At 43.8% G+C, this 27,247-nt stretch overlaps 1 protein-coding gene across 3 annotated transcripts in view; it reads left to right on the forward strand.

The window, feature by feature from the left end:
* Positions 1 to 27,247, forward strand: part of PROM2 (prominin 2) — a 187,496-nt gene that overhangs the window by 38,212 nt on the left and 122,037 nt on the right. For all 3 annotated transcript variants that reach the window (XM_030201635.1, XM_030201636.1, XM_030201634.1), the window contains exons 3-4: positions 1,347 to 1,549; positions 24,904 to 25,024. In XM_030201635.1, the coding sequence (XP_030057495.1) occupies positions 1,347 to 1,549; positions 24,904 to 25,024 (324 nt within the window). The remainder of the gene's footprint in view (positions 1 to 1,346; positions 1,550 to 24,903; positions 25,025 to 27,247) is intronic.

The raw sequence follows: 27,247 nt of genomic DNA on the forward strand, positions 1-27,247 counted from the left end.
GGTGACTATACCTTTACACCTGCCCCTTCAAGCAGCTTCTCATGTTTGCCTTGGGGCAAGTATAAGTGCTGACATATACAATTTTTATTCTTTATGTATTTCCCTTGTAAAGTGGTGAATCCATGTCAATATTGTAAGCCCAACCAATTCACTCCTCTCCATGCCTTAACCACACCCCCCATGACATCTAGAAGTGGTGTGGATCACCTCGTGTAAAAAAAATGCATTCTAAAATCACTTTTACACATGTATGACAATTTATATTTGTAAAATCTGCTATTGAGAAATGAAGATTCTGCCACAGTAAGGACCATAGTGGCCAATATTCAGAGCAATTTAAGTTGGCTGGAGAGGCTCTGGCCCACTTAATTTGCCTGTTCCTGCCCAACCGCCAATATTCAGAGGCACTAAACCGTGCAGTGCCACTGAATATCACATCTGACCAGCCCACAAAAAAAGTGGGTCAGTCAGGGGCAGGCCAGAGGCCGTGTTGGGGAGGAGCCGGGGCTTATGCGGGTGACGGACATATTCAGCCGAGACCTGTATAAGCTTAAGCAGGTGAAAAGCTGTCCTAAATTCATCCGCTTAAGCTTATGTGACCCCGGCTAAATATCAGGCTGAAACCCACATAAGCTTTTTTTTTTATTGAAGCCCCCTTTCCCCAGTCATGGCCAAAAGCAACACCTCCTCACAAAACACCCCTACCTCTAACCCTCAACCCCTTGGTAGTTCTGGTTGCCCCCCCCCCCTGAGGGGGCTGCACTCCTAGCTGCCCCCAACTATCACCATTGGACCACCAGGGATCAAGGAAGGCCCAGGGGGGCCTACCTGAACTACTGAGGGGGTGGGATGTTTGAGGGGAGTGGCTTGTGGCCACAGAATGGGGGAAAGGGAGATGGGGATGCATCAAGGGTTCAAGGGGGCTTCAATTAAAAAAAAAAGCATATGCAGGTCCTGGCCCAATATTCAGTCAGGGCTACATTAACTCTTTTGTGGGCCCTGACTGAATATCGACTGGGCCCGCATAAGCTCCACCGCCCAGCCCTTCCACATGTAGCCCCCAATAATCAGTGCTTATGCCTGGACAGGGCCCAGCACTGAATATTGGTAGCTAATTTAGCCAGCGATGGTCAGCATTTAAAAAAACACTGACCATCGCCGGCTAAATATTGGGGGGATAATATTTCATTGTCCATGAAACCCTTTCTTATCAAGGTAGTTTTCTTCCCACTCTTGGCTCTGTCCATCATTTGTTTGGTCCTCATCCTTCGCCATCATAAGCATACAGTTCTTTGCCATAACTCTGTCTCTCACTGGGTACTCTTTTGTTTTCTCTTGTTCATCAGGTGGTAAAATATGAGGCTGGATATGTGTTCTGCGCTATCATTGCTGTTCTCTACCTCCTACTGATGCCACTCGCTGGTCTGATTTTCTGCATATGTCGCTGCCGTGGAAAGTGTGGTGGCAGAATTGATCCCTCCCACAAATCTATGACGTGCAAACGCAACACCCTGATCTCACTGTTGGGGCTAACATCGCTCATCATTCTGTAAGTGATCTTGTGTATGTATAAAATGATGATAAATGCCATAGGTGGGGAGGGTGGGTTCTAGTGCCGATATTTTTAATTATCCCACACAGAGCTGAAAAAGAGGGAGATGTCCTAATCATATACAGTGAAGGATGGTGGTACAAAAAAAAAATTGGTAGAATGAATAATGCTTTAGTTGCAAATTTTGGGGGCAAAATCCAAGGCAGGGAGCACTGCTAAAAGCAGACAGGGAGATCCAAGCCCTAGATTTTTCTTTTATGGTGGGGGAGGGGAGGAGGCACTACCCACATATAGAAATATAAGTGCATGTTCATGTCTAGATTACTCATAAGAACATAAAAATAGCCATACTGGGTCAGACCAATGGTCCATCTAGCCCAGTATCTTCTTCAAACAGTGGCCAATCCAGCTCATAAGTACCTGGCAGAAATCCAGTTAGTAGCAACATTCCACGCTACCAATCCCAGGGCAAGCAGTGGCTTCCCCCTTGTCCATCTCAATAACAAGACTATGGACTTTTCCTCCAAAAAATTATCCAAACCTTTTTTAAACCCAAATACACAAACCACTGTTACCACATCCTCCAGCAACGAGTTCAATCTTTGAGTGAAAAAATATTTCCTCCTTTTTGTTTTAAAAGTATTTCCATGCAATTTCATTGAGTATCCCCTGGTCTTTGTACTTTTTGAAAGAATGAAATAAACATTCGACTCAATCATATCGCCCCTCAGCCATCTCTTTTCTAAGCTGAAGAGGCCAAACCTCTTTAGCCTTTCCTCATATGGGAGGAGTTCCATCCTCTTTATCATGTTGATCGCTCTTCTTTGAGTTTTTTCTAATTATATATATTTTTTTAGATATGGTGACCAGAATTGAATGCAATACTCAAGGTGAGGTTGCACCATTGAGCGATACAGAGGCATTATAATATTCTTGGTCTTATTTTGCATCCTTTTCCTAATAGTGAAGCCATGTGTTGGTGTGTGAAGGCTACACCTACAGGGACACTTTCGTTTTGTTCCACTTCACTTAGAGATGTGCTGAAGTTTTCAATTGCACTGGTTTTTGGAGGCAAGTTATCCTAATCATTGTCACCGTACATTGATTATGCCAAATGTGTACTACTATTTTAGAAAAAGAAGTATCTGTTTTTCAGGTAATCAATTACTCCAAAAGGATGATTACTTTGCATATAGTATCTGAAATAAGGAGAGAAATGAGACAGTATTGGTGCAGTCCAGATTGGTCACGTTTAAGAAAAAAAACCCAGCTTAAATGAAGCTCTTCAAAATAGTTCTTTATTTTAGATCAACATGTCTTAAAGAAAAAAGAAAAACATTGCATGACCACGTTTGTTGTAGGGAAACTGCAAAGTAAAATCGCTTAGCAGTGGGATTTTTGTTGTGGTTTCCTTAGCAGATGCATGTTACAACCAGGTAAACTTATCACAATATAGTTTATATACATTGCCATACAGTATACCATTAACAATTATTTCAGCATATGAAGACATTATAATTGTAAGCCACATTGAGCCTTCAAATAGGTGGGAAAATGTGGGATACAAATGCCTCTTGACATATCACTTTATATCTTTAGGGAAAGTTGTAGAGGTGCGGTAAAAGGCAAGCTTTTACCACACTGATTTACCACAGGAGTCAGCAGCTTGCAGTATCTCAGTACCATAGGTTGCTGACCATCCATCATAAATGAATAACTCTGCTTGTGAGCCGCCTCACAAGTAGTATTATTCCGGTGGCCTGGGAGCCTCAGGCCTCAAAGCCGCAGCCTGATGCTCTCAGGCCAGAGCTTAAAGGGGCCATGGTGCTGTCTACCCTCCCCTGATCACACTTCCACCCCCTCTATAAGAACTTCCAGGCTTCTAATCACACTCTCCTCGATCAGAACCCTCCTGATCACACTCCTACCCTGATCAAATTCCCCCCCATCACACTCCGACCCCCAATCAGAACTCCCACCCCCATGAACATTCTTATCCCATGATCAAAACCCCCAGCCCCCCAAAGAAGCTCCCTACATGTTTCCTTATTTGGAAACATGAGTGATAACTATCGCTAGGGGCACCATTTTAGAGATGGTGCTGGCAAGTCAGGATAAACTAGGGATCGATCCTGCCCTATGACCACTGGATCACCAGGTACAGGGCCATTATGCCCCAATGCTGGAAGAGGGTCCTTTGGGGGGGGGGTAGAGACATAGAAGTGTGATTAGGGAGTGGCAGTGTCAGCGGGAGGGTAGATAGTACCAAGGCCCCCTTAAGCTCTGGACTGGGAGCACTGGACCGTGGCATTGAGACCTGATGATCACAGATTGGTAAAATAACTACAGCTTTTATCTGGAGTCATTTTACTGTCATTTTATAGCCATACCACAACCTTGCAGTCATGCTATGGTTTTACATAGTAATGAGCTGCTTTACATGCATTTGCATGTTTTGTATCTCATTACTATGTAACTCACAGTAACCTATTAATCGCTGCGTTAGGGCAAGATAACCTGCATTAGAAACCTTTAAGTCACGTTAAGGAGCTAATAACACGGGTTATTGCCCTAACACATCTTGATAACTTCCCCCCTTTGTCTTCTGCTGGTGCTTTTGACATTCTGATTTCTTTCTTTTCCTCATTTAGTTTTGTGTTCATCCTTTTGTGATCGTCTGTAGTTTGTGAATACCACCTTTGTTGCATTTATTTTTGCAGCCACTAACTTGGAGAACCATATTAGTTTCCTTTTGCTTTTATTTACTTTCCTTTCATATGGATCTATTTCTCTGTTTATCCACTGTCTTTCCACTTTTCCCTTATCAGCGCCTATGCCAGATTCTCATTTGGTACTTCCCCATTTTTTTTAAGTCAAAGTCAGTATGTTTGAAATCCAGCAATTGAGCTTGGTGTGTCTGTACACCTGTTGCCTATAGTGAAGAGTTCAGGTATATGGCTTGATTCTACATTACCCTTGGAGATTCAGATTATAGAAAAAGACATTTTGTCAGTTACGGCTAATTAAGCAGCTGCATCCTTACCTTAGCCCAGATGATCTTAGACCTGTAATACAAGCTGTTTTACTTCTCATCTTAACTACTGTATTGTCAAAGTGAGTGATGAGTAAATTTCAAGCACTAGAAAACATAGCAGCCAAAATATTGACAGGATGAAAAAGATGGAAGAGAGGAGCTCCAATTGCTCTTCATGCAAAGTTTAAAGTTCTTTCCCTCACATTGAGGCTCTATTAGGAACTGAATCGAAAAGCTTTCACTATCAGGCTTATTTTCGAAAGAGAAGGGCGCCCATTTTTCGACACAAATTGGGAGACGAGCGTCCTTCTCCCAGGGTCACACAAATCGGCATAACCGAAAGCCGATTTTGGGCATCCTCAACTGCTTTCTGTTGCGGGGATGACCAAAGTTCACGGGGGCGTGTCGGAAGCGTAGCGAAGGCGGGATTGGGGCGTGCCTAACACATGGGCATCCTCGACCGATAATGGAAAAAAGAAGGGCGTCCCTGACGAGCACTTGGGTGACTTTACTTGGTCCATTCTTTGTTATGACCAAGCCTCCAAAAGGTGCCAGAACTGACCAGATGACCACCGAAGGGAATTGGGGATGACCTCCCCTTACTCCCCCAGTGGTCACCAACCCCCTCCCACCCTAAAAAAAACATTTTAAATATTTTTGCCAGCCTCTATGCCAGCCTCAAATGTCATACCCAGCTCCATGACAGCAGTATGCATGTCCCTGGAGCAGTTTTAGTGGGTGCAGTGCACTTCAGGCAGGCGGACCCAGGCCCATCCCCTCCACCTGTTACACTTATGGTGGTAAATGTGAGCCCTTCAAAACCCACCAGAAACCCACTGTATCCACATGTAAGTGCCCCCCTTCACCCCTTAGGGCTATGGTAGTGGTGTACAGTTGTGGGGAGCCGGGAGTGGGGGGGGGGGGGGTTGGGGGGTTCAGCACACAAGGTAAGGGAGCTATGCACCGGAGAGCAATTTGTGAAGTCCACTGCAGTGCCCCCTATGGTGCCCGGTTGGTGTCCTGGTATGTGAGGGGGACTAGTGCACTACGAATGCTGGCTCCTTCCACAACCAAATGGCTTGGATTTGGTCGTTTCTGAGATGGGCGTCCTCGGTTTCCATTATCGTCGAAAATCTGTGACAACCATCTCTAAGGACGACCATCTCTAAGGTCGACCTAAATTTCGCGATTTGGGCGTCTCCGACTGTATTATTGAAACAAAAGATAGATGCCCATCTTGTTTCGATATAATACGGGTTTCCTCGCCCCTTCGCAGGAAAACTTGGGCACCCCTTTCGATTATGCCCCTCCACGTGTCCCCACAAGGTCACTGCGATCAAGTCGAGAGTGCTGTATGGTTGTCCCTAACAATAAAACAATAACAATCCAAAAGCAGGTTGAGTGTTTTCAGGCGTAGCCATACCTTACTAAAATCAGTTACCATTTTCATTTAGTGTTAATTAAATCTGACCTTTTAGAAAGGCCTTAAAATGTTTTATTGGAATAGTTAAGCAATTGAACTATATCTGGTGCTAGCCTTAATGAATTTCTCTACAAGCCATCGAGGCTGCTATTTGGGGCATGGTGTTTTCATTTTTTTTAATAAATTCTGTTTGCTAGGAATTGAATTTGGGTTCTCCCCTTGATATATAATTTTTATGGATTGAATTTATTTATTTTCTTATTTTATTGCACTTGTATCCCACATTTTCCCACCTATTTGCAGGCTCAATGTGGCTTACAAAGAACTGTTATGGCGTCGCCATTCCAGGTAAAAGATACAATTGGTGTTACATACAGATCAAGGATAACAAAAAAGAATTAGGCAAACAGTTATAGAAAGACGACATTCCAAACAGGGTGGAGTGGCGATATGTTATGGTTGAGCTATGGGTTCTCGTGATAGGCCTTGTTGAAGAGATAGGTTTTCAGAGCTATGTGAAAGTTAGTTATGTCATTAATTGATCTCAAGTTGATTGGTAATGCATTCCACAGCTGCGTGCTGATGTAGGAAAAGCTGGACGCATGTGTTAGTCTATATTTTAATCCTTTACAGCTGGGGAAGTGTAGATTAAGAAATGTGCAGGCAGATCTTTTAGCATTTCTGGTGGCAGGTCCACTAGGTTTAGCATGTAGGTCAGGGCATCTCCGTAAATGATTTTGTGAACAATCGTGCAGATCTTGAATGTGCTACGTTCTTTAAGTGGGAGCCAGTGTAATTTCTCTCTTAGGGGTTTTGCACTTTCATATTTTGTTTTTCCAAATATGAGTCTGGCTGCGGTGTTCTGGGCTGTTTGAAGTTTCTTGATCGTCTGTTCTTTGCAGCCAGTGTAGAGTGCGTTGCAATAGTCCAGGTGACTTAGTACCATTGATTGTACCAGGTTGCAAAAGATGGCCCTTGGAAAGAAAGGTTTTACTCTTTTGAGTTTCCACATGGAGTGGAACATCTTCTTAGTTGTGTTCTTCATGTGGTTATCAAGTGTGAGATTTCGATCAATGGTAACTCCAAGAATTTTCAGAGTATTTGAGACTGGAAAGGAGAAGTTTGGTGTGGTTATGGTGGTAAATTTATTTGTGTTATGTTGCGAGGTGAGTATAAGACATTGTGTTTTTTCTGCATTAAGTTTTAGCTGAAATGCATCCGCCCAGGAGTGCATGATTTGGAAGCTTTGGTTGATATCGTTGGTGATTTCCTTTAGATCATGTTTGAGCGTGATGTAGATCGTGACATCATCTGCATATATGTAAGGATTGAGGTTTTGATTGGCCAGTAGTTTGGCTAGGGGTATCATCATTAGGTTGAAGAGGGTTGGTGAGAGAGGGGATCCTTGAGGAACTCCACATTCAGGTATCCATGGGGTTGATATAGCCACGTTAGCTTTTACTTGGTATGATCTTGTGGTCAGGAATCCTCTGAACCAGTTAAGAATGTTACCACCAACTCCAAAGTATTCTAGGATGTGTAATAATATTCCATGGTTGACCATGTCGAAGGCACTGGACATGTCAAATTGTAAGAGAAGTATGTTATTGCCAGTTGCAATTGTTTGTTTAAATCTATTCATTAGAGACACTAGCACTGTTTCAGTGCTGTGGTTCGATCGAAATCCTGATTGAGATTCATGTAGAATTGAGTATTTGTTTAGGTAGTTAGTGAGCTGTTTCATCACTATGCCTTCCATAAGTTTGGTTATCAGCGGGATAGATGCTACTGGATGATAATTGGTTAAGTCACTTGTACTTTTCTTTACGTCTTTAGGTATAGGAGTAAGTAGAATGTTTCCTTTATTCTTTGGGAAGAGACCATTTTGTAGCATGTAGTTCAGGTGCCTCGTGAGGTCTGTTTTACTACTACTACTACTACTTAACATTTCTAAAGCGCTACTAGGGTTACGCAACGCTGTACAATTTAACATAAAAGGACAGGCCCTGCTCAAAGAGCTTACAATCTAAAGGACAAGTGAATAGACGATACGATGGGGGCAGTCAATTTGGGACAGTCCGGATATCCTGAAGGTAAGAGTTAGGTGCCAAAGGCAGCATTGAAGAGGTGGGCTTTAAGCAGAGACTTGAAGATGGGCAGGGAGGGGGCTTGACGTAGGGGCTCAGGAAGGTTGTTCCAGGCATAGGGTGAGGCGAGGCAGAATGGGCGGAGTCTGGAGTTGGCATTGGTGGAGAAGGGTACTGAGAGGAGGGATTTGTCTTGTGAACGGAGGTTTTGGGTGGGAATATAAGGGGAGATGAGGGTAGAGAGGTAGTGAGGGGCAGCAGATTGAGTACATTTGTAGGTAAGAAGGAGGAGCTTGAACTGAATGCGGTATCGAATTGGAAGCCAGTGAAGTGACCTGAGAAGAGGGGTGATATGAGTATATCGGTTTTGGCGGAATATAAGACGTGCAGCAGAGTTCTGAACAGATTGAAGGGGGGATAGATGGCTAAGTGGGAGTCCGGTGAGGAGTAAGTTGCAGTAGTCAAGGCGATAGGTAATGAGAGCATGGACGAGAGTTCGGGTGGTGTGTTCAGAGAGGAAAGGGTGAATTTTGCTGATGTTGAAGAGGAAGAAGCGACAGGTCTTGACTATCTGCTGGATGTGTGCTGAGAAGGAGAGGGAGGAGTCGAAGATGACTCCGAGGTTGCGGGCAGATGAGACGGGGAGGATGAGGGTGTTATCCACTGAGATAGAAAGTGGAGGAAGAGGAAAAGTGGGTTTTGGTGAGAAGACGATGAGCTCAGTCTTGGACATGTTCAGTTTCAGGTGGCGGTTGGACATCCATGTAGCAATGTCGGTTAAGCAGGCCGATACCTTTGCCTCGGTCTCCACAGTGATATCTGGTGTGGAGAGATACAGCTGGGTGTCGTCCGCATAGAGATGATACTGGAAGCCATGAGATGAGATGAGGGAGCCCAGGGAAGAGGTGTAGATTGAGAAGAGAAGGGGTCAAAGGACAGATCCCTGGGGAACACCAACAGATAGCGGGTTGGGGGTGGAGGAAGATCCATGGGAGTGAACTCTGAAGGTGCGGTGGGAGAGATAGGAGGAGAACCAGGAGAGGACAGAGTCCTGGAACCCGATTAAGGACAGTTTTGAGTTGTTGAGGGGCGGATCGTATAAGGTTACTAGGGCAGATGTCTAATTTGCATTGCGATTTGGTGTATCTTTTAAGCAGTTGTGAGATGTTATCGCTTGAGAGTGTATCAAAGGTGGTCCATGATCGGTCTGCTGGATGTTCCCCAGGTATTGGATCTAGACATTCAAGAATTTTTATCAAGGAAAGGCCGAAGGCAAAATGAGTTTATTTTATTGTTTAATTTTTATAATGTTGTGGTTATAAGATATAGTACAAATTATGTTATTATGATTTCTTTTCCAGGTTATGTCATAGGATCTTTGTTACATAAGTATTGCCATACTGGGACAGACCAAATGTCCATCAAGCCCTGCATCCTGTTTCCAACAGTGGCCAATCCAGGTCACAAATAACTGGCAAGATCCAAAAAAAGTACAAAACATTTTATACTGCTTATCCCAGAAATTGTGGATTTTCCCCAAGTCCATTTAATAATGGTCTATGGACTTTTCCTTTAGGAAGCCGTCCAAACCTTCTTAAAACTCCGCTAAGCTAACCACCTTTACCACATTCTCTGGCAACAAATTCCAGAGTTTAATTACACATTGAATGAAGAAACATTTTCTCCGATCCGTTTTAAATTTACTACATTGTACCTTAATCGCATGTCCCCTAGTCCTAGTATTTTTGGAAAGTGTAAACAGACGCTTCACAACTACCTGTTCAACTCCACTCATTATTTTTAGACCATTTTATATAACCATTTTATATAAACTGGTTGATAAAAACAATGAGTTATTAACACTGTTTTAAATTACATGAAAACTAACTGGCTGTAATAAGTCTCTCCTGTGCACTGTAGCCATTTTGTAAGTACATTTTTTGTCAAACTTAAATTGGTCCCTTTCTAATTTTATTATTTGATCTCGGGAATGGGTAGAAACCAGGAATCCTTGGCTTTGATGCCTATCTGTAATATGATTAGCATGGAGAGTCTTTAAATGTAGTTATTATTTCAATGCTCTCTCGGTACCTAACAAAACATTATTTACAATCTCATAATTTATGAGGCTCCAGATGTACTGTAGTCTTAATCGCTGAAATTATGGTTTACTGAAATGGAAGGCCATTGCCTCAAGCTATTATGTACTTGAGGTTACATTATTCTACATACACTTAGACTAGGGAAAAGAGGGGAAATTTGCATATGAATTTTAGGAACTCCATTTTTTTAATTGAAATTGAAGCATTATCAGCTGTGAGTTTATGTTAGTAAAATTGGATGCTGACTCTAATTTCAAGATCATTTTGATTTATTGTCCTTGTAAAGGACTGATTAACCTTCTAGAAGTTGTCATATGTATCCAGCCTGGTATGCAAAAAGACATATGTTTACTCACAGCTAGTAAACATGTAAGTCTGCAAGCTGCTGATTTTTAGCAGCATTAGGAGGGCTATTCTATGTCAGCACTTCCATTTAGGTACCCCCTTGCTGCATTACATTACATTACAGAATATTTATACCCCACACATACCTCATGAGTTCAGTGTGACTTACATGCCAAAGAAAAACCTGAATTAGTAATCACTCCCAGGCATGTGTTTCTTTAAGACACATAACATAGCAGAGTAGATAACCCACAATTCTTATATATTAAAAGTCCCAAATCACTGTCAATCTAGAGAAGCAAGATTGGCAGTGATTTAGGACTCTTAATGCATAAGAATAGTGGGTTATCTACTCAGCTATGTTATGTGTCTTAAAGAAACACATGCCTGGGAGCAATTCATGATTTATTTCTGTTGTCCCTGCATGTTTAAATGTAATTCTGTCCTGTTCATGTAAAAAAAAAAATACTGGTCATTATAGGAATATTACATTACTAAGCTCATCATATGTAGGATACCAAAAGTAACATGCAACAATTACTGAAGCAAAAAAAAAAAAAGATTTTAACAGCTTCTGAAATTTGGCATAGTAAACCTGGCCTGCACAGTGAAAGTCTATTGTATAACAGCATCCAGGCACACAGATTCCATCATAAAATACTAGTATAACCCAGTATCTGTGCACTTTACATTTACATACCAGCAGTTACACCAGACATAAACCTGGCATAACTATGGATGCCTAAATGCTGCAGGGACACTCAATGAAACTGCATGGAAATACTTTTAAAACAAATAGGAGGAAATATTTTTTCACTCAAAGAATAATTAAGCTCTGTAACTCATTGCCAGAGGATGTGGAAATAGTGGTTAGCCTATCTGGGTTTAAAAAAGGTTTGGACAAGTTCCTTGAGGAAAAGTCCATAGTCTGTTATTGAGATGGATATGGGGGAAGCCACAGCTTGCCCTGTGATTGGTAGCATGGAATGTCACTACAATTTGGGGTTCCGGAATCTTGCTATTGTTTGGGATTCCGGAATGTTGCTACTAATTGGGCTTCTGCCAGGTTCTTGTGACCATTGCTGGAAACAGAATACTGGGCTAAATGGACCATTGTTCTGACCCAGTATGACTATTCTTATGTTTTTATGTTCTTATAGTATTCTGAATGTTATTTGCATAAGTGGGACCCCCTCCCTTCTATGTATAAATCCCCCTTGCATTTAGTGCTATGCCACTTTTGTGCACCCTTACAGAATAATGATCAGTGACCCTGTTGGCACTTTGGCTGTGCTTCTTACATGCATAAATGCTAGTGTTATGTACATTAATGCACACAAGGGGTATGTAAATGTAGGCACTCAGTTATAGAATTGCCCTTTATCCCCCAGATTCTGTATATTGCGCCTTGCATTCTGCACCAAAGTCTAAGCACATTCTATAACAATATGTGTAACTTAATTGGCTTAACAAGCCAATAAGAGTTTTTAAAAGCACTTAAGCAATAATGAGCACTAATTGGCAATTAGAATTTACATGCATAACTCACTAAGCGTATTCTGTAATGCAGCGCACCTAAATTCTAATGTGTGGAGCCAAAAAGGGGCAAGGTTAAGGGAGGGGAAATATACATTTTGTGGGCGTTCCAGAATGTAAATGCACTGTTCCAAAATTTAAATACACTGTTATAGAATATGCCCCTGCACACCTAAATCTACGCATCAGTATTTGTGCCACGTTTCCCTTAATGTAAATGGATGTGCATAGTTCTAGGCACTAGGTTATCAACTAAGCATATTCTATATAACGTGCCTAAATCTAGGTGCTGCTTACAGAATACGCTTAGGCAGAAATTTATTCCGTGAGGATTTTTCAGGGGTCATATATAGAATCTAGCCCTATACAGATAGTGCCTTCAAAAATCACTCTAATTGCTTCAGTACTATCCACTTACCCCTGGATTCTATATAAGGCATGGCAAGTTGTGAGCTTTAAATTGGGCACGTGTCCAATTAATGCGTGCACCTTAATTGAGTAACAACCAATCAGTGTTGAAAATTGGCCGATAACAACCAAGTATCAGCACTAATTGGCAATAATTGGAATTTACACATGCATCTTTTTAGGTGTATTCTAAAATGACGTGTGCAGCTGAAAAGGGGGCACAGCCGTGGGAGGAGTGTGGGTATGTCAGGGGCATTCCACAAATTTACGTGCATGGTTATAGAATTTGGGGGAACATGCCAACATTTAGGTGCAGGTATTTACACTAGGTTTTCAGTGACATATATGACCATGCCTAAATGTAGGCACGTTCCCTGGCCCTATGCGCTATTCTATAAACCACGCTTTACTACAGGCATGGTTTATATAATAGGGCTAAATGCTATTTTTGGACAAGCTTATTTTTTAGATGCAATTTACAGAATCTGGCGCTTAGTTCTGGGGTACACTTAGGGCTATATGGAGAGTGAAGCTGAATATTGTTGTTCTGTATGTGGAACGGCAATTTAGAATGAGCGTCCAACTCAGAATACGGATGTCCAATCAGTAAGACACATATGGACTTCCATTTCTCATGTGTTTTAGAATAGGATCTGCCGACGTACAGGCTGTTCTACAATACATTAGAAATGGACATTCATGGGCTAGTGAAAACCAGCATGAACATCCATTTTAGAAACTGAAACATCCAAATTATGTGCAGTGCAAAACAAGGGACATGGAAGTCTTTATGACAGCGAAGTCCATCCACACAGACATCCATGGGGTAGCAGAGGGGTAGCCTAATGCTTAGAGCAGTAGGCTGAGAACCAGAGGACCCAGGTTGAAATTAGAGAGTTTCACGGGGACAGAAATCTAACCCGTCCCCACTGGAATCTAACCCATTCCTACCCATCCCCACTAGAATCTTACCCATTTGCACCCATAACCTCAAGAATTTAACCCGTCCCCACAAGAATTTAATAGTACCTAAAATAAAATTCCAGTGGGCTCTGTCTCTCTTTGAGTTTGCACCACAGCTCTGCAGGCAAGGAAGGAACAGAAATTCAAACTTGGAACTCTCTGGTGCACATATGTAAGACTTGTCTCTGATTCGCTGGTACTGTGTGCTGAGAGATTGCCACATATACAAGCCAGTAGGTCAGGTGACGTCTAATGCTGGTGCCTGTATCAGAGCTGACTGAGGCCTGCACATCATTCCGGGAGCAGAGAGGATTAGTGGAAGACTTTCTGCATCTGTTCTGTTAAAGCAAGGAGGAGGAGAAGGCAGCAGTCAAAGAACTTGGTACTTGGAAGGTGAGAGGCTGGCACAGATGCAACTTACACTTCCATGAGAGCCATGCAGAAACTGCTTCCGTCCCCACAGGAACCCCAGAGCTTCAGTACCAGCGGGAATTCTGTAGGAACTGCTTCCGGCCCCACAGGAACCCCACAGAACAGCTTCAGGCTCCATGGGAATCCTGCAGCCCTGGAGGGGATTCCCGTAAACCCCATTCCCATGCAGATCTCTAGTTGAAATCCCACTTCAGCTGTATGGTTTGTTTTCTTAATGCTGCAGCCTACTGGGCCTGAATATTGACCTTGTCATTTCCTCTAGCTGAATTTAAAATGCATATATGGATCAATATATCAATGTTATGGTCAGCATTTGTTTTAAATGCCAACCAGGGTGTTTAAATTTTCTGCATACATTCAGCACCACAATCCACAAATGTAGAGATACCGAATATGTGTTTCTAAGAAACCAGCTCAATATGCAAAAACAAAAACATTTGAATGTGATGTGTGGTCATTTCCTCACAGATATGAGGCAACTGTTGCATACCCAAAAATAAGTAGAGCTAAAGGAGATAATATCCATCGAACAACATGGGCAATCAAAGCCTTTTCCTGTATCAGTGCTTTTGCTGTTAGAATTTATATATCAAGAAATGGACCCCAGAGCTCAATGCCACCACCAGAGCAAAAACTCCATCAGGAGGCTACAGTTTAATCTATCATAATCTCAATATTCTGCTATATTGATCCCTGAAGCAGTCTGGAGAAACAAGAGGCCCACGTTGAGTTCCTGTATATCTGCATGGTTGCATTTTGACTTTCGACTTCCCTAAGATAAGTGAGATTTAGTTTCCATTTTCCCTCAAATTCTATATATGGTACCTTAAGTTGTGCGCCCTAATTTGGCCACATAGCCAAATTGCATGCACAATTTAATTGATTAGAAAGCCAATCTGTGCCAATAATTGCTACTTAACAACCAATTAGCGGCACTAATTGGCTTTAATTAGAATTTACACGCACAACTTTCTAGGTGCATTCTACAACACAGTGCACATAAATTCTAATGTGTATAGTTGAAAAGGGGGCATGGCCATAGGCATAGAATGGGCAGGTTGTGGACATTTAAAAACTGTGCACACTATTATGGAATACTAGTAAAAAAGGCTCATTTCGCTATGAAATGAAACGGGCGCTAGCAAGGTTATCCCTCTCTCCCTCCCTCGCTCTCTCCCTCTGTCCCCTCCCACGGCCCCCTTTCTTCCCTTCCAATTTCCAGGCCCTCCCTCCCTCTCTCACTCTCTCACTCTCTCCCTCCCTCTCTCTCCTTCCCTCTGTCCCTCCCCCGAGTTCCAGTCCCCCCTCCTCTCTGTCTCACAGACACGTCCTTGCGATGCCTCCACCCACGGCCCTCCCCTCCCCGACACTGGCTCAGCCTATCCCCCTACATGCACATCGCCCCCCCTCCAAAATCGCCAACCCCCCCCCCCCTCTGCTACCCTCCCCTCCCCCCCTCTTACCGGGATCCCGGCAGCAGCAGTGAAGAGCCTCGCGAGTCTGCTGCCTTCACTTCTCTTCGCTCTCAGCTCTGACTCTGGTCCCGCCCTCATTTCCTGTTTCCACAAGGGCAGGACCAGAGTCAGAGCTGAGAGCGAAGAGAAGAGAAGGCAGCAGACTCGCGAGGCTCTTCACTGCTGCCGCTGGGACCCCGATAAGAAGGGGGGAGGGGGCTTGCCAAAGATCCAAGATGGCGACTGTCTGAACAGACTAAACGGACACACTCAGATTTTGTTCACAGACTAATCTTGTGCGAACCTTACCCGATTTCTGATGGGTAAGAGGAGAGGCAGAGTCTGAGAGGCTCCCCCTGTCTCGAGCGGAATGCCCCAATCGCGCCAGACGACGCTGGAACATTTTCGGGTAGGATCCGGTCCCGAGCTGGCGTCGACTCCTTCTGCTGGTGCTGGCGTTCTGACGCTAGACGGCAGTGCAAACGGGGCTTCCCTGAGCCCTGTCGAGCGTGCAGCACCCCCACAGCCCGGAAGGGAACCTTTCACTGCAAGCCCTGGTGCCATGGCCTCTGGACGGGAACCAGGTGAACAGAGAGGGAGCCTGCACGAGCTGACAACTGGAGCCCAAGCTGAACCAGGATTAACAGCTGCTCAAAGTTTGGAGAAAACAGTGAGTATCCTGGAACAAGCTTCTAAGGCCGCTCTTCCGGACCTTTTAGTGGGAAAGTTAGAGAAACCTGCTGTAGTGACATTGGAGTCACTGTGGGACTTAACTTCATCCACCCAATCTGCTTTACAAAACTTGATTTTGAAAAATATGGAGACTATTAAAATTCTTTCAGAGACTGCATTGAACCAGATACAGTCAAGTGCACTCCAAGCCTCTGAGGTTAAGAGGCTGTCAGAAAAAACTGAAAAATTGGATCTTGTGGGACAATCCCTAATTAAAGACAGAAACTATACTTTGCGACGCTTGGAGTACTTGGAAAATCAATCTAAAAGACTAACTTTGCGGTTTATAAATTTTCCTAGGTCTCCTTTGGTGGTACCAATCCAAATGGTTAGAAAATATCTAATGGAAATTCTGGGAATGCCGGAGAATTCTCTGCCACCTATAACTCGTGCTTATTATATTCAAATTGATGGGAAACCATCAAGTAATTTACAACAAGACGCACTGAATCTCAAGGCATTTCTGGAATCCTCCCTTGAGGTTATTACTCAAAGAACTACACTTTTGGTAACTTTTGCAATGGAGATGGACAGGGACGCTGTCCTTAGACTCTCTCTGAGACATTTGGACTCCCAATTTTGGGGTTCAAAAATTAGAGTATTTCCTGAACTGGCTCGTGAGACTCAACAGAGACGTAGGAGGTTCTTATCCTTACGTCCTCGTGTAACTGCTATAGGCGCAGATTTTCTTGTAAGATTTCCATGTGTGTGTAGAATAAAATTTCAGTCTAAGCAATTTCAATTTTTTGATCCAAAACAATTGGAAGACTTTTTATTAAGCAGAGAAGAGGTTGATGTACAAGTTTAGTCACATGTGCAACACTGTATAGCAGATTAGAGTTACCCGCTCGGAATTAAGCTGTTCTTTTTGATTTAATTCTATTTGTGTGCTTAATGTTTAAGTATGGAGATTTATTTCTATGTCTTGGATCGATTACCTTAACTTGTGGTCATTAGTTTGGAATAATACTGTGGATTGTATATTTGCTTATTTTATTTGAATGTTTAATTTCAGTTTGGTGTATTATCACTCATAAGTATATATTATGAATGTTAAAATGATAAATAAAGAATTAAAGTGGCACAAAAAAAGGAAGGGGGAGGGGAGGGTAGCAGAGGGGAGTTGGCAATTTTGGAGGGGGGCGACGTGCACGTAGGGACGTCTCTGCCCGCTCCCACTGTTCTTCAACGCGCGTGTCTCACTGGGATCGTAACCCCCTGCTGACGTCAGGGTTCTACTGCTGGCCAGTGACGTCAGCAGGTGGTTACGATCCCAGTGAGACACTTTAGAATGTTCATATAGAAAATTATTATATTAGATTCCCAATCTGCACCTAATTTAGGCACAAGTATTTAGGCTTGCTTTTAGATGGCGTAAATGGGTGCGCCTAAATTTTAGTCTCAAGAACAACGCATAGGCATATTCTGTAAACTACACCTAGCTTTAGGTGTAGTTTATTGAATCATGCTAACCGGGTGGTTTTTCGGTGATGATTTTTAAGGCACCATTTATGGCCTTTTGTGGATTGCAACTGAGCAACAGTAAAACGTCTGTCACATTCGATTCATTCTTTGAAGCCTGCTTTTCATATATGCTTTTTCTGCTGGATTATTTTTGACAGCATTTTACCCCACCATTAGAATGATTTTTCTATATCATTAAAATATTTTGGGGGGGGAGTCTTTTAGCTGTTTTTTGACCATTGGGACCCATGTTCAAGTAACTGTAGCCTCCTGTTGGCGCTGTTGCTCTGGTGGTGGCATTTAGCTCTGAGGTCCATTTTATGATATATAAATTCCAACAGCAAAAGCATTGATATAAGAGAGAGCTTTGTTTCCCCATGTTGCTCGGTTGGATAACTGTTGCCCACCCACGATCATATTCCCATTATACTGCAAGGCTGGTGTATCTGCAGCATCTTTTCAATCCTGCACATGATTATAATGTAGTATTTTCTTCCCAGAAATGTGTGAGTATCTACTTCCTCTCTCTGTGCTATAAAGCTGTGTGTGATGCACGCTGATATTTTCCATAGCCCCTCCCCCTCCTCTGCACAAGGCTGAGGATTTAGAAATATCTTATTTGCCAAGAATTGTACACTATTACTGACAGGGAGCAGGTCATTACTGCTAAGATATTAGAACCAATGTCTGTGTTTATGAGATATAAAACCGGTTGAGCCAGATACAGTCAAGAAATTATTGATTGATACCAGACCAGTGATTTGCCTTAACGATCCCTGTCCTTCAAGGATTTTAAGGACTTCAAGAGGACATTTAACTGTGTAGATCTATGTTATAATAAATGCCTCTTGAAAAGAGGGATTTTTACCAGCAGCAGTGAAAAAAATGTAATCATTGATCTGAAAAAAGTTCATCTAAATTCTAATAAATGAGATAATTTTTGTTCAGTTTCTAATATCCGTTTCATAGGGAAAATGATGTGACAGTTTCTTTTCTACTTAAAGATTGTAGGGTCAATATTCAGTGCCGAGCAGGAAAGGCTGCTGCCCAGTTAAATAACGCCGACCAGGCCGAGAGCACATATTCAATGGCATTTAACCAGAGAGTGCTGCTAAATGTCACTCTGCCCTGATTACCACCACACTATCTAGTTAGAAGAAAATGTCCAAATGGTTCTATGTTGGGGAGGGCAAATGCTCAAATTAATGGTTCTTAAAGGGGTTCAGACCAATATTCAAAAAGGCTTATTTGTTTAGTGGCTGCCACCAAGCATACGGGTCTTCTACCTATGAATTTTAAGCAGCATTACATGCCTAAAATTCCCTGTACATTCTAGCACTGTCCAGATAATACTGGGATGAAGTGAAATCATTTTTCCTTCTATACATGTTGTGTTGATATTTGGTACTATGGAGGTAATTCTAAAAGGAGCCGCCTAGTTTTGGGCAGCAAGAACAGATGCAAATGCTTGTGTTGTAGTTATTTGCAGTGGCGTTCCTAGCCTGGATCGCCGATGCACCCCCATCCCCGGGTGCAGTGCGCCCCTCCCTGTGAAATGACACCCTCCCCCCCCCGGGTACACGCCGCTGGAGGGTGCCGCGGCGCGTGCCTATCGGCTCCGAGTTCGCTAACTTCGCTCGTTCGCTGCAGCTCCCTCTGCCCCGGAACAAGAAGTAACCTGTTCCGGGGCAGAGGGAGCTGCAGCGAACGAGCGAAGTTAGCGAACTCGGAGCTGACAGGCGTGCGCCGCGGCACCCCCTAGTGGCATGCCCCCCCTTGGTACACCACTGGTTATTTGCATAAGGATTTAAACACATAAATGAGCAGTTTCCAGCTAAACAGTGTTCTATAACTATGCACATTGGCCCAGATGCATAAAGCTTACCGTGCTATTAACATTTGCTTTACACTGGTTCTAGCCAGTCTAAAGCAAATGTTTATGTACCTAGCAGCCACCATGAACCCCATGCAAATATATTACAATAAGCTCATTAGTATTCTAATGAGCTCATTCATAGTCTACTGCTTATTACTTCCAGGGGATGCACAGCTCCAAAGCAGCCCTAATTTAATGAGCAAATTTTACGGTGCTCTGGAGATATCAGAAAGGAGAGAAGTACAAGCAGGCAGCTTCAAAGGCTGCCTGCTTGTGCTTCCTACTTCTCACCTCCCAGAGCCCTCCCCCTGCTCTCGGAATTTTTTTTTTAATTTCCCTGGTGGTCCAATGGACCATGACATCCCCCTCCCTGCATCTTGTTTTTTAATTTCCTTGGTGGTCCAGTAGACCCTGATCCCCCCTCCCTGTCATGTCTCCCCTTCCCGGCTATCCCCTTTCCCATGACCCCTAAATCATTTAAAAATTTTCCCTGGTGGTCCAGTGGACCAGACCTCTTCCCCCACATATGCACACACACACCCTCCCGCACCTGCACCCAACCCCACCCCATTCCTTCCTATAGCTTTACAACAAGATGGAGGCAGGAGAGCAGGAGCAACAGCTCCTCACTCCTGCCTCGAGCCTTCCCAGAACAAAATGGTGGCACCTAGGGTGGAGCTAAACACCATAAAAGGAAAAAACTCCTTATTTAGCCCCACTGGGCAGGGCCTGGGTGCTGCCATTTTGTTCCGCATGGGCCCTAGGCAGGAGGGAGAAGCTGTTGGTCCTGCCCTCCTGTTTCCACCTTGTTGTAAAGATAATGGGAGGTGTGAGTGGGGTCAGAGTAGGGAGTGGGGTGTGCATGCGCTGGAGAAGGGGTCCGGTTCACTGGATCACCATGGAAATTATTTTGAAAAGATTTGGGGGGACACAGGGGGGTCACATTCCACTGGACCACCAGGGAAAGTTTTAAAAAAAGATTGGGGGGGTCAGACTCCACAGGACCACCAGGGAAATAAAAGAAAAGTGTGGGTTGGGGAGGGCTGATGCATTTGACAGCCGTGTCAAATGCATTTGACAACTCTGACTTGCAAACAGCGAGGATGTTCAAATCTGTGCAGCTCATTTGCATGCGATCTTCTTTGTGCATCACTGGCTGTTAACGAGTCGCTAAACTTTACAGAGGCAGCCGTATTTTATGGCTGCCTTTGTGCATCGGTGTCTTTGTGAGTGGGCATTCACATGGATGAAGTTTGGGCTTAGCACGGTTGGGGCACATATTTACTCAGGTAAATTATAAAATCTTGTGATCTACACATGGACTTGTGCAATCTGGGCGTGAGCATTTACGCTAGCTGAATGGCTGATATAAGTGTTTGTGCAATAGGTACCTTCTTTTCTTTATAGAATAGGTCTGTGTAGATATGTGGTTAATTTTAAGCCAGAAACAAAGCTGTCCTAAGTCAAACTGCTTAGTTGTATGCATAGCAGCTGAATATCACCGCAGTATATAGGGGTAATTTTATAAAGGTCACCTAAAGTTAGGCACTGAAATGCTGGGTACTAAACACAAATTCTTTGTCAGCAATTATCTACATAATTGCCATTACAGAATACTTGTGTAAGTTTACATTTTAACGCCTAACTTTAGTCTCAAGTACTTACACAATGTCAAAGGCTGATCCAAGTTTCCAGGTTTATTCAATATTTGCTATACCGCACATCAAGCAAGGTTATCTTGGAGGTTTACAATATTATCAATAAAGAAGAGTGGAGAAAGAAGAAGAAAAAAAATTAAAAAGGAGAAAGGAGAGAGACAGGAGGGAACTACAATATATGACAGGACAGAAAGATAGAACAGGAAAGTAGCATGTCTGCCTTGCCTCACGGGCCCGTTGTAGAAAGGACTAAGGGTCGACTATATGCATCTTCAAATAAAAATGTTTTGAGCTCAGATTTAGATTTAGACAATGAGGTTTGTGGACATAAATGGGAGGGCAGGGCATTCAAGAGGGAAAGGCCGGTGACAGAAAAAAATTGAGCACCAGGTAGATTGCAGATGTAAATGTTCATGCCTAACTGCTGTCAGTTACATACATAACTGATAGTATTCTATAATCATAGCACATAAGTGCTGGGCATGTCCACCCATGCCTTTCCTATATCCACATACCCCTAGCAATTGCTCACTAGAGCAGGGCCATTGAGAGAGAGAGCCGGGCCCGGAGCAGGGCTGCCACAGCTGGTGCCCCCCCACCATAGTCGGGTCACCGCTGCCCCTGTCCCCCTTACCTTCCTGCATCTGCTCCTCTCTGAGTCTGTCACTCTCCTGCTCCTGTGTGCTGGGACCCGGGTTATCGTGTTAACACAATCACCCGGGTCCCGACATACAGGAGCAGAAGAGAGACAGAACTTGGTGCCAGGGCTCCCTTGGAGGCCGGGCCCGGGGAATCTTGCACCTATTGCTTCCCCCCACCTTGGTGACCCTGCACTGAGGGGTCCTTTTACGAAGCTGCGGGAAAAAAGAGGCCTGCGCTAGCGGCGGGGGCTTTTTTTCCCACTCGTCAGGGCCCTTTTTACCACACTGGGTAAAAAAGCCTAGACAAATATGGCCATGCAGTAAGAGACATCTCGTCAGACATCTTTAGACTGCTAGTTCAATCCTTGGTTTTAACTCAGTTCAATTACTGCAATTCTGCCTATGCTGGATGTAAGTAGGGTGTCCTAAAAGACACATTCCGTCTGAAATTAAATGCAGAAAAAACTCAATGCCTGGTACTCACCTCCCAACACAACACCAACGAATTCAACGCGATAAACACACCAAACCTAAACCTTCCAATCTCAGAAACGCTAAAAATCCTTGGAGTCACTATCGACCGCCACATAACACTGGAAACCCACGCAAACAACACAACTAAGAAGATGTTCTACTGCATGTGGAAACTGAAAAGGATAAGACCACTCTTCCCAAGATTCGTCTTTCGTAACCTAGTGCAATCCCTCGTCCTCAGCCATCTGGATTACTGCAACTCATTATACGCAGGCGGCAAAGAGCAAACACTGAGGAAACTTCAAACAGCCCAGAACACAGCAGCCAGACTCATCTTCGGAAAACCAAAATATGAAAGGGCAACACCACTACGAGAGAAACTACACTGGCTTCCACTGAAGGAACGCATCACCTTCAAGGTATGCACACTAGTCCACAAGATCATCTACGGCGAAGCCCCAGCCTACATGTCCGAGTTGATTGACCTACCACCCAGAAATGCTAGGAGATCTTCCCGAACATACCTCAACCTCCATTTCCCTACTTTCAAGGGCGTGAAATACAAGACGCTACACGCGTCAACCTTTTCTCACACGAGCACGCAGCTTTGGAACTCACTGCCATGCAACTTAAGAGCGATCCACGAACAAGCATCCTTCCGCAGATTACTGAAGACCCACTTGTTTGAGACAATCTACGGAAAAAACCAAAACACATAGAGTCTACACTCACTTACATCAATGCATCACACATCCACTCAAGATCTCTCATTCCCCCCAATTCCACATTACTCATACATATACTTACAGGAATAGGTAAACCATGTGCCTATATGTCTTAACACTGCCCTTAAACTTCCTATTATATCCTCCCAAAGTCTCCCTGTTGATGTCCCATTGTGATATTCCTAATGATAATTTGATTATCTCGCATAACTTGTACAATGTAACCCATAACCAATTTGTATCAACTGTATTCTCTTTATTCATATCTTATTGTAAGCCACACTGAGCCCGCAAAGAGGTGGGAAAATGTGGGATACAAATGCAAACAATAAATAAATAAATAAATAAAATGGCTCAAAATACTGCAGCTAGGCTTGTCCTCAAGATATTGCATTTTGATAAAGCCACTCCATCATAATCCAAAATTATACTGTCAAATGAGCATACTGAAACCTATATATTAATTTCAACTACAATAAGGACATCTTCAAGATCCAGGTTGCTCACTCACACCCCCACCCCCCTTTTTTTGTCTCATCTGCTGTGTTCTTCAAGTATTTTATAAAATCTGGACACATGATGAGAATGAGTGCCAAAGAGGGGCATAATCGAACAGCGCTGGTCAAATAGATGGCTGGCCATCTATATGGCCGGCACCGTAAAGAGCTGTCCCCGACCGTATTATCAAAAAAGATGGCCGGCCATCTTTTGTTTCGATAATACGGTTGGGGCCGGCCAAATGTCAGAGATGGCCGGCATCGGTTTTCGCCAATAATAAAAACTGAAGCCGGCCATCTCAAACCCGGCCAAATCCAAGGCATTTGGTCATGGGAGGAGCCAGCATTTGTAGTGCACTGGCCCCCCCTCACATGCCAGGACACCAACCGGGAACCCTAGGGGGCACTGCAGTGGACTTCAAAAATTGGTCCCAGGTGCATAGCTCCCTTAACTTGAGTGCTGAGCCCCCCAAATCCCCCCCAAATCCCCCCCAAAACCCACTGTCCACAACTCTACACCACTACCATAGCCCTAAGGGGTGAAGGGGGGCACCTACATGTGGGTACAGTGGGTTTTGGGGGGATTTGGAGGGCTCCCATTTACCACCACAAATGTAACAGGTGGGGGGGATGGGCCTGGGTCCACCTACCTGAAGTGCACTGCACCCACAAAAAACTGCTCCAGGGACCTGCATACTGCTGTGATGGAGCTGGGTACGACAGTTGAGGCTGGCTTAGAGGCTGGCAAAAAATGTTTTTTAATTTTTTTTTTGGGTGGGAAGGAGTGGTGACCACTAGGAGAGTAAGGGGAGGTGATCCCCGATTCCCTCCGGTGGTCATCTGGTCAATTGAGGCACTTTTTTGAGGCTTCGTCCTAAAAATAAATGGGCCAAGTGAAGCCGGTGAAATGCTCGTCAGAGCAGGCCATCTTTTTTCTATTATCGGCCGAAGCCGGCCATCTCATAACCACGCCCCCGTCCCACCTTCCGTACCCTGCCGACACACCCCCTTTAACTTTGGCCGGCTCTGTGACGGAAAGCAGTTGGAGCCAGCCAAAATCGGCTTTCCATTATACCGATTTGGCCGGGTTCAGGAAATGGCCAGCCATCTCCCGATTTGTGTCAGAAGATGGCCGGCGATCTCTTTCGAAAATAAGCTGGAAAGTGATATGACAAAAAGTTGTTTGATGTCTAGCATATCCATATCTAAAAAATACTTTTTTTCTAAGGAATGTTTGTTTGAATGGTACCTTTACAAAATAGGCATAACATATGCACTGATCACAATAGAAGCCCTATTATAAAATTACCCTCAATGTGCCTATTTACAGTATTAGTTTGACCTTTCTGTATTATTTTTTAGACTGATTATTTCTAACTGTTGTACTGTTTTAATTGTACCTTTCTTTGGGTGATTTTTTTTAATTGGAAAGCTAGTTAACAAATAAAAGAATATGCATCTCCCTACTTCAAAGAGTGACAATGTTTTCTTTTTCCGTAGGGCTGGTGTTGTATGTACTTTTACGACCAATCAGAAAGTGACAGAGGAGATGGAACCCGGTGTCCAGACTATGAGTCTTATGATGCAAAACTTTAGGGCCTTCCTAGCCAGCATTCCAAACGTAAGTTAATCTACAAAAGAGTTTTCCTGTGCCATGGCATGCCTTTCCCAGTGGAAGCTCCAGACTGGCCATCACATTTTCCCATCTTTTCTAGCAGGAGGTTAACATTGGTCATAAAGGCCTGGTGGATCCAGTTCACAGAGGCGGGTGGCTTTGTCATAGTAATAGCAGATCACAGAGAATATGAGGAATGCACTCAACATAAAGGAGGAAATTCTGCAAATGGCTGCCTCTTTTTTGACACTGATGCAGCGCAGTGAGCGTCCATTCGGTAACAACCAGTGGCGTAGCCAGACCTGATATTTTGGCTGGGCCCAGAGCTAATATGGGTGGGCACTATATATATATATATATATATATATATATATATATATATATAGTGCCCACCCATATTACCTAGGGCAATGAAGCCCATCCCTACCCAGAAATTCCCCAACAATAAATTTTAATAGTGATCACCAGCCCCAGGCAGGCGGCAGGCCCCAGCTAGCTCAATTTAAAAAAAATTACACAGCACACGTCACACAATGTTAAAAATTATGATGAAAAAAAAAGTATTTAAATTTTTATTACCGGCTCCTATTGCTGCTGGGCTGGGCTTGCCTCAAAATAATGTCAAATCATGAAGAAGAACCTTCCAGGGCCAGGCTCGTGCTCCTCACCTCCGCTCCGCAACCCGCCTGTAAAACGTGCACTGCATGGCGTGCACGTGGTGGTGGTGGGCTGGACTGGAGTCCTGGACTGGCAGCTGAGCGGGTGCCGCCATTCATTCCAAGCAGCTCCGCTCTCCAGAACTTTCATCTGATCTGGGCGCATTCAGAGCGCCAAGGGGTCCCAATTTTTGAGAGGGAAATTTTTAGTACACACCCCCAGCCCTGCCCTACTCTGTATTGGCTCCACCCCCTGACACACCTTAATCCCACTGCCATTTCAGAAAATATTTTATTTAATAGTCTAATACCCTTTTCAATTAACTTTCAGAGGCCAAATCCTCCTGCCTCAGGTCAGGTCATCCTCTCCTGACCTGAGGAAGGAAGTGTTGGTCTCTGAAGACTAATCAAAAGTGTTTTAAAATCAGTGAAGGTATCACCTTATTTTCTATTTTATGTTTTATTTGCATTTATTAGCCTTCATTAACACAGCTACCACATTGCTGTATCCTAAATTAAAAATAAAATTATTTTCTGTACCTTTGTTGTCTAGCCATTTACTTTTTCTAATTGTGTTGGTCCCAGTCAAGATTCTGCATTCCTTTGTCTTCTCTTAACTCTCTTGCCAGGGTTTCCTGTTCATTTGTAATTTTTCTCTCCTTTTTGTTTTCTTCAATTTATTTTTCTGTCTCACTCTCTGTCCAGATTTAATTAATTCTTACTATCCATTCTTTAATTTCCCTCTTTTTACTTCATCTACCTATCCCTTTTCATCTTTTCCTCACTTTTGTTCTCCCCATGCCCCTTCCTCTTATTCGCCAGTCTTTCATTAACTCTATCCTCTCCCCCTTTCTCTCCCAATCCTTTCAGTGTCTCTCCCTCTCTCTGAATCCAGCCCTCTTTCTCTCTCCATCCTTCCACCTATTACCCTCTCCCAATCCATCCATCGTCTCCCTCTATCTCCCCTTCCTTCTAGACAGTTATCTCTCTACCCTTTTCCATTCAGCATGTCCTCTCTCATCCTACCAGTGGCTTTCCTCTTTCTCTTCCTACCCTTCCATCCAGCGTCTTCCCTCTTTCTGCTCCCTCCTTCCAGCATTTTCCCTCTTTCTCCCTCCTTTGATCCAGCATTTCTCCATTTGACCAGCTAAGGTCTCCCCCAGTTTCTCTCCAGCAGCTTCTCTCTCATCTGCCATTTTCCATGTCCCCTCCTTCTCTCCCCCATCTTTCTACTCCTCTCTCTCTCTCTGTACCCCTCTTCCATCTAGCATCTTCCCTCTTTCTGCCCCTCCTTCTAGCATTTTTCCTCTTTCACCCTCCTTTCATCCAGCATTTCTCCTCTTTGTCTCTCCATCTGACCAGTCAGGGTATCCCCCTTGTTCCCCTTCCTTCTCCCCAGCAGCCTGTCTCTCCCCTGCTCTTTTCCATGTTCTCTCCCCATTTCTCTCTCTCTCTGGCTCTTTTCCATGTCCCCTCTCTCCCAATCTCTTGCTCTCTCTGTACTCTCCAGCGTCCTCTTCTTTTTTTCTCTCCCCTCTGCTCTCTCAGACACCCTTCCCCTACCAGCCACGTT

This window comes from Microcaecilia unicolor, chromosome 4, assembly GCF_901765095.1.
Source record: "Microcaecilia unicolor chromosome 4, aMicUni1.1, whole genome shotgun sequence".
Taxonomy (NCBI): domain Eukaryota; kingdom Metazoa; phylum Chordata; class Amphibia; order Gymnophiona; family Siphonopidae; genus Microcaecilia; species Microcaecilia unicolor.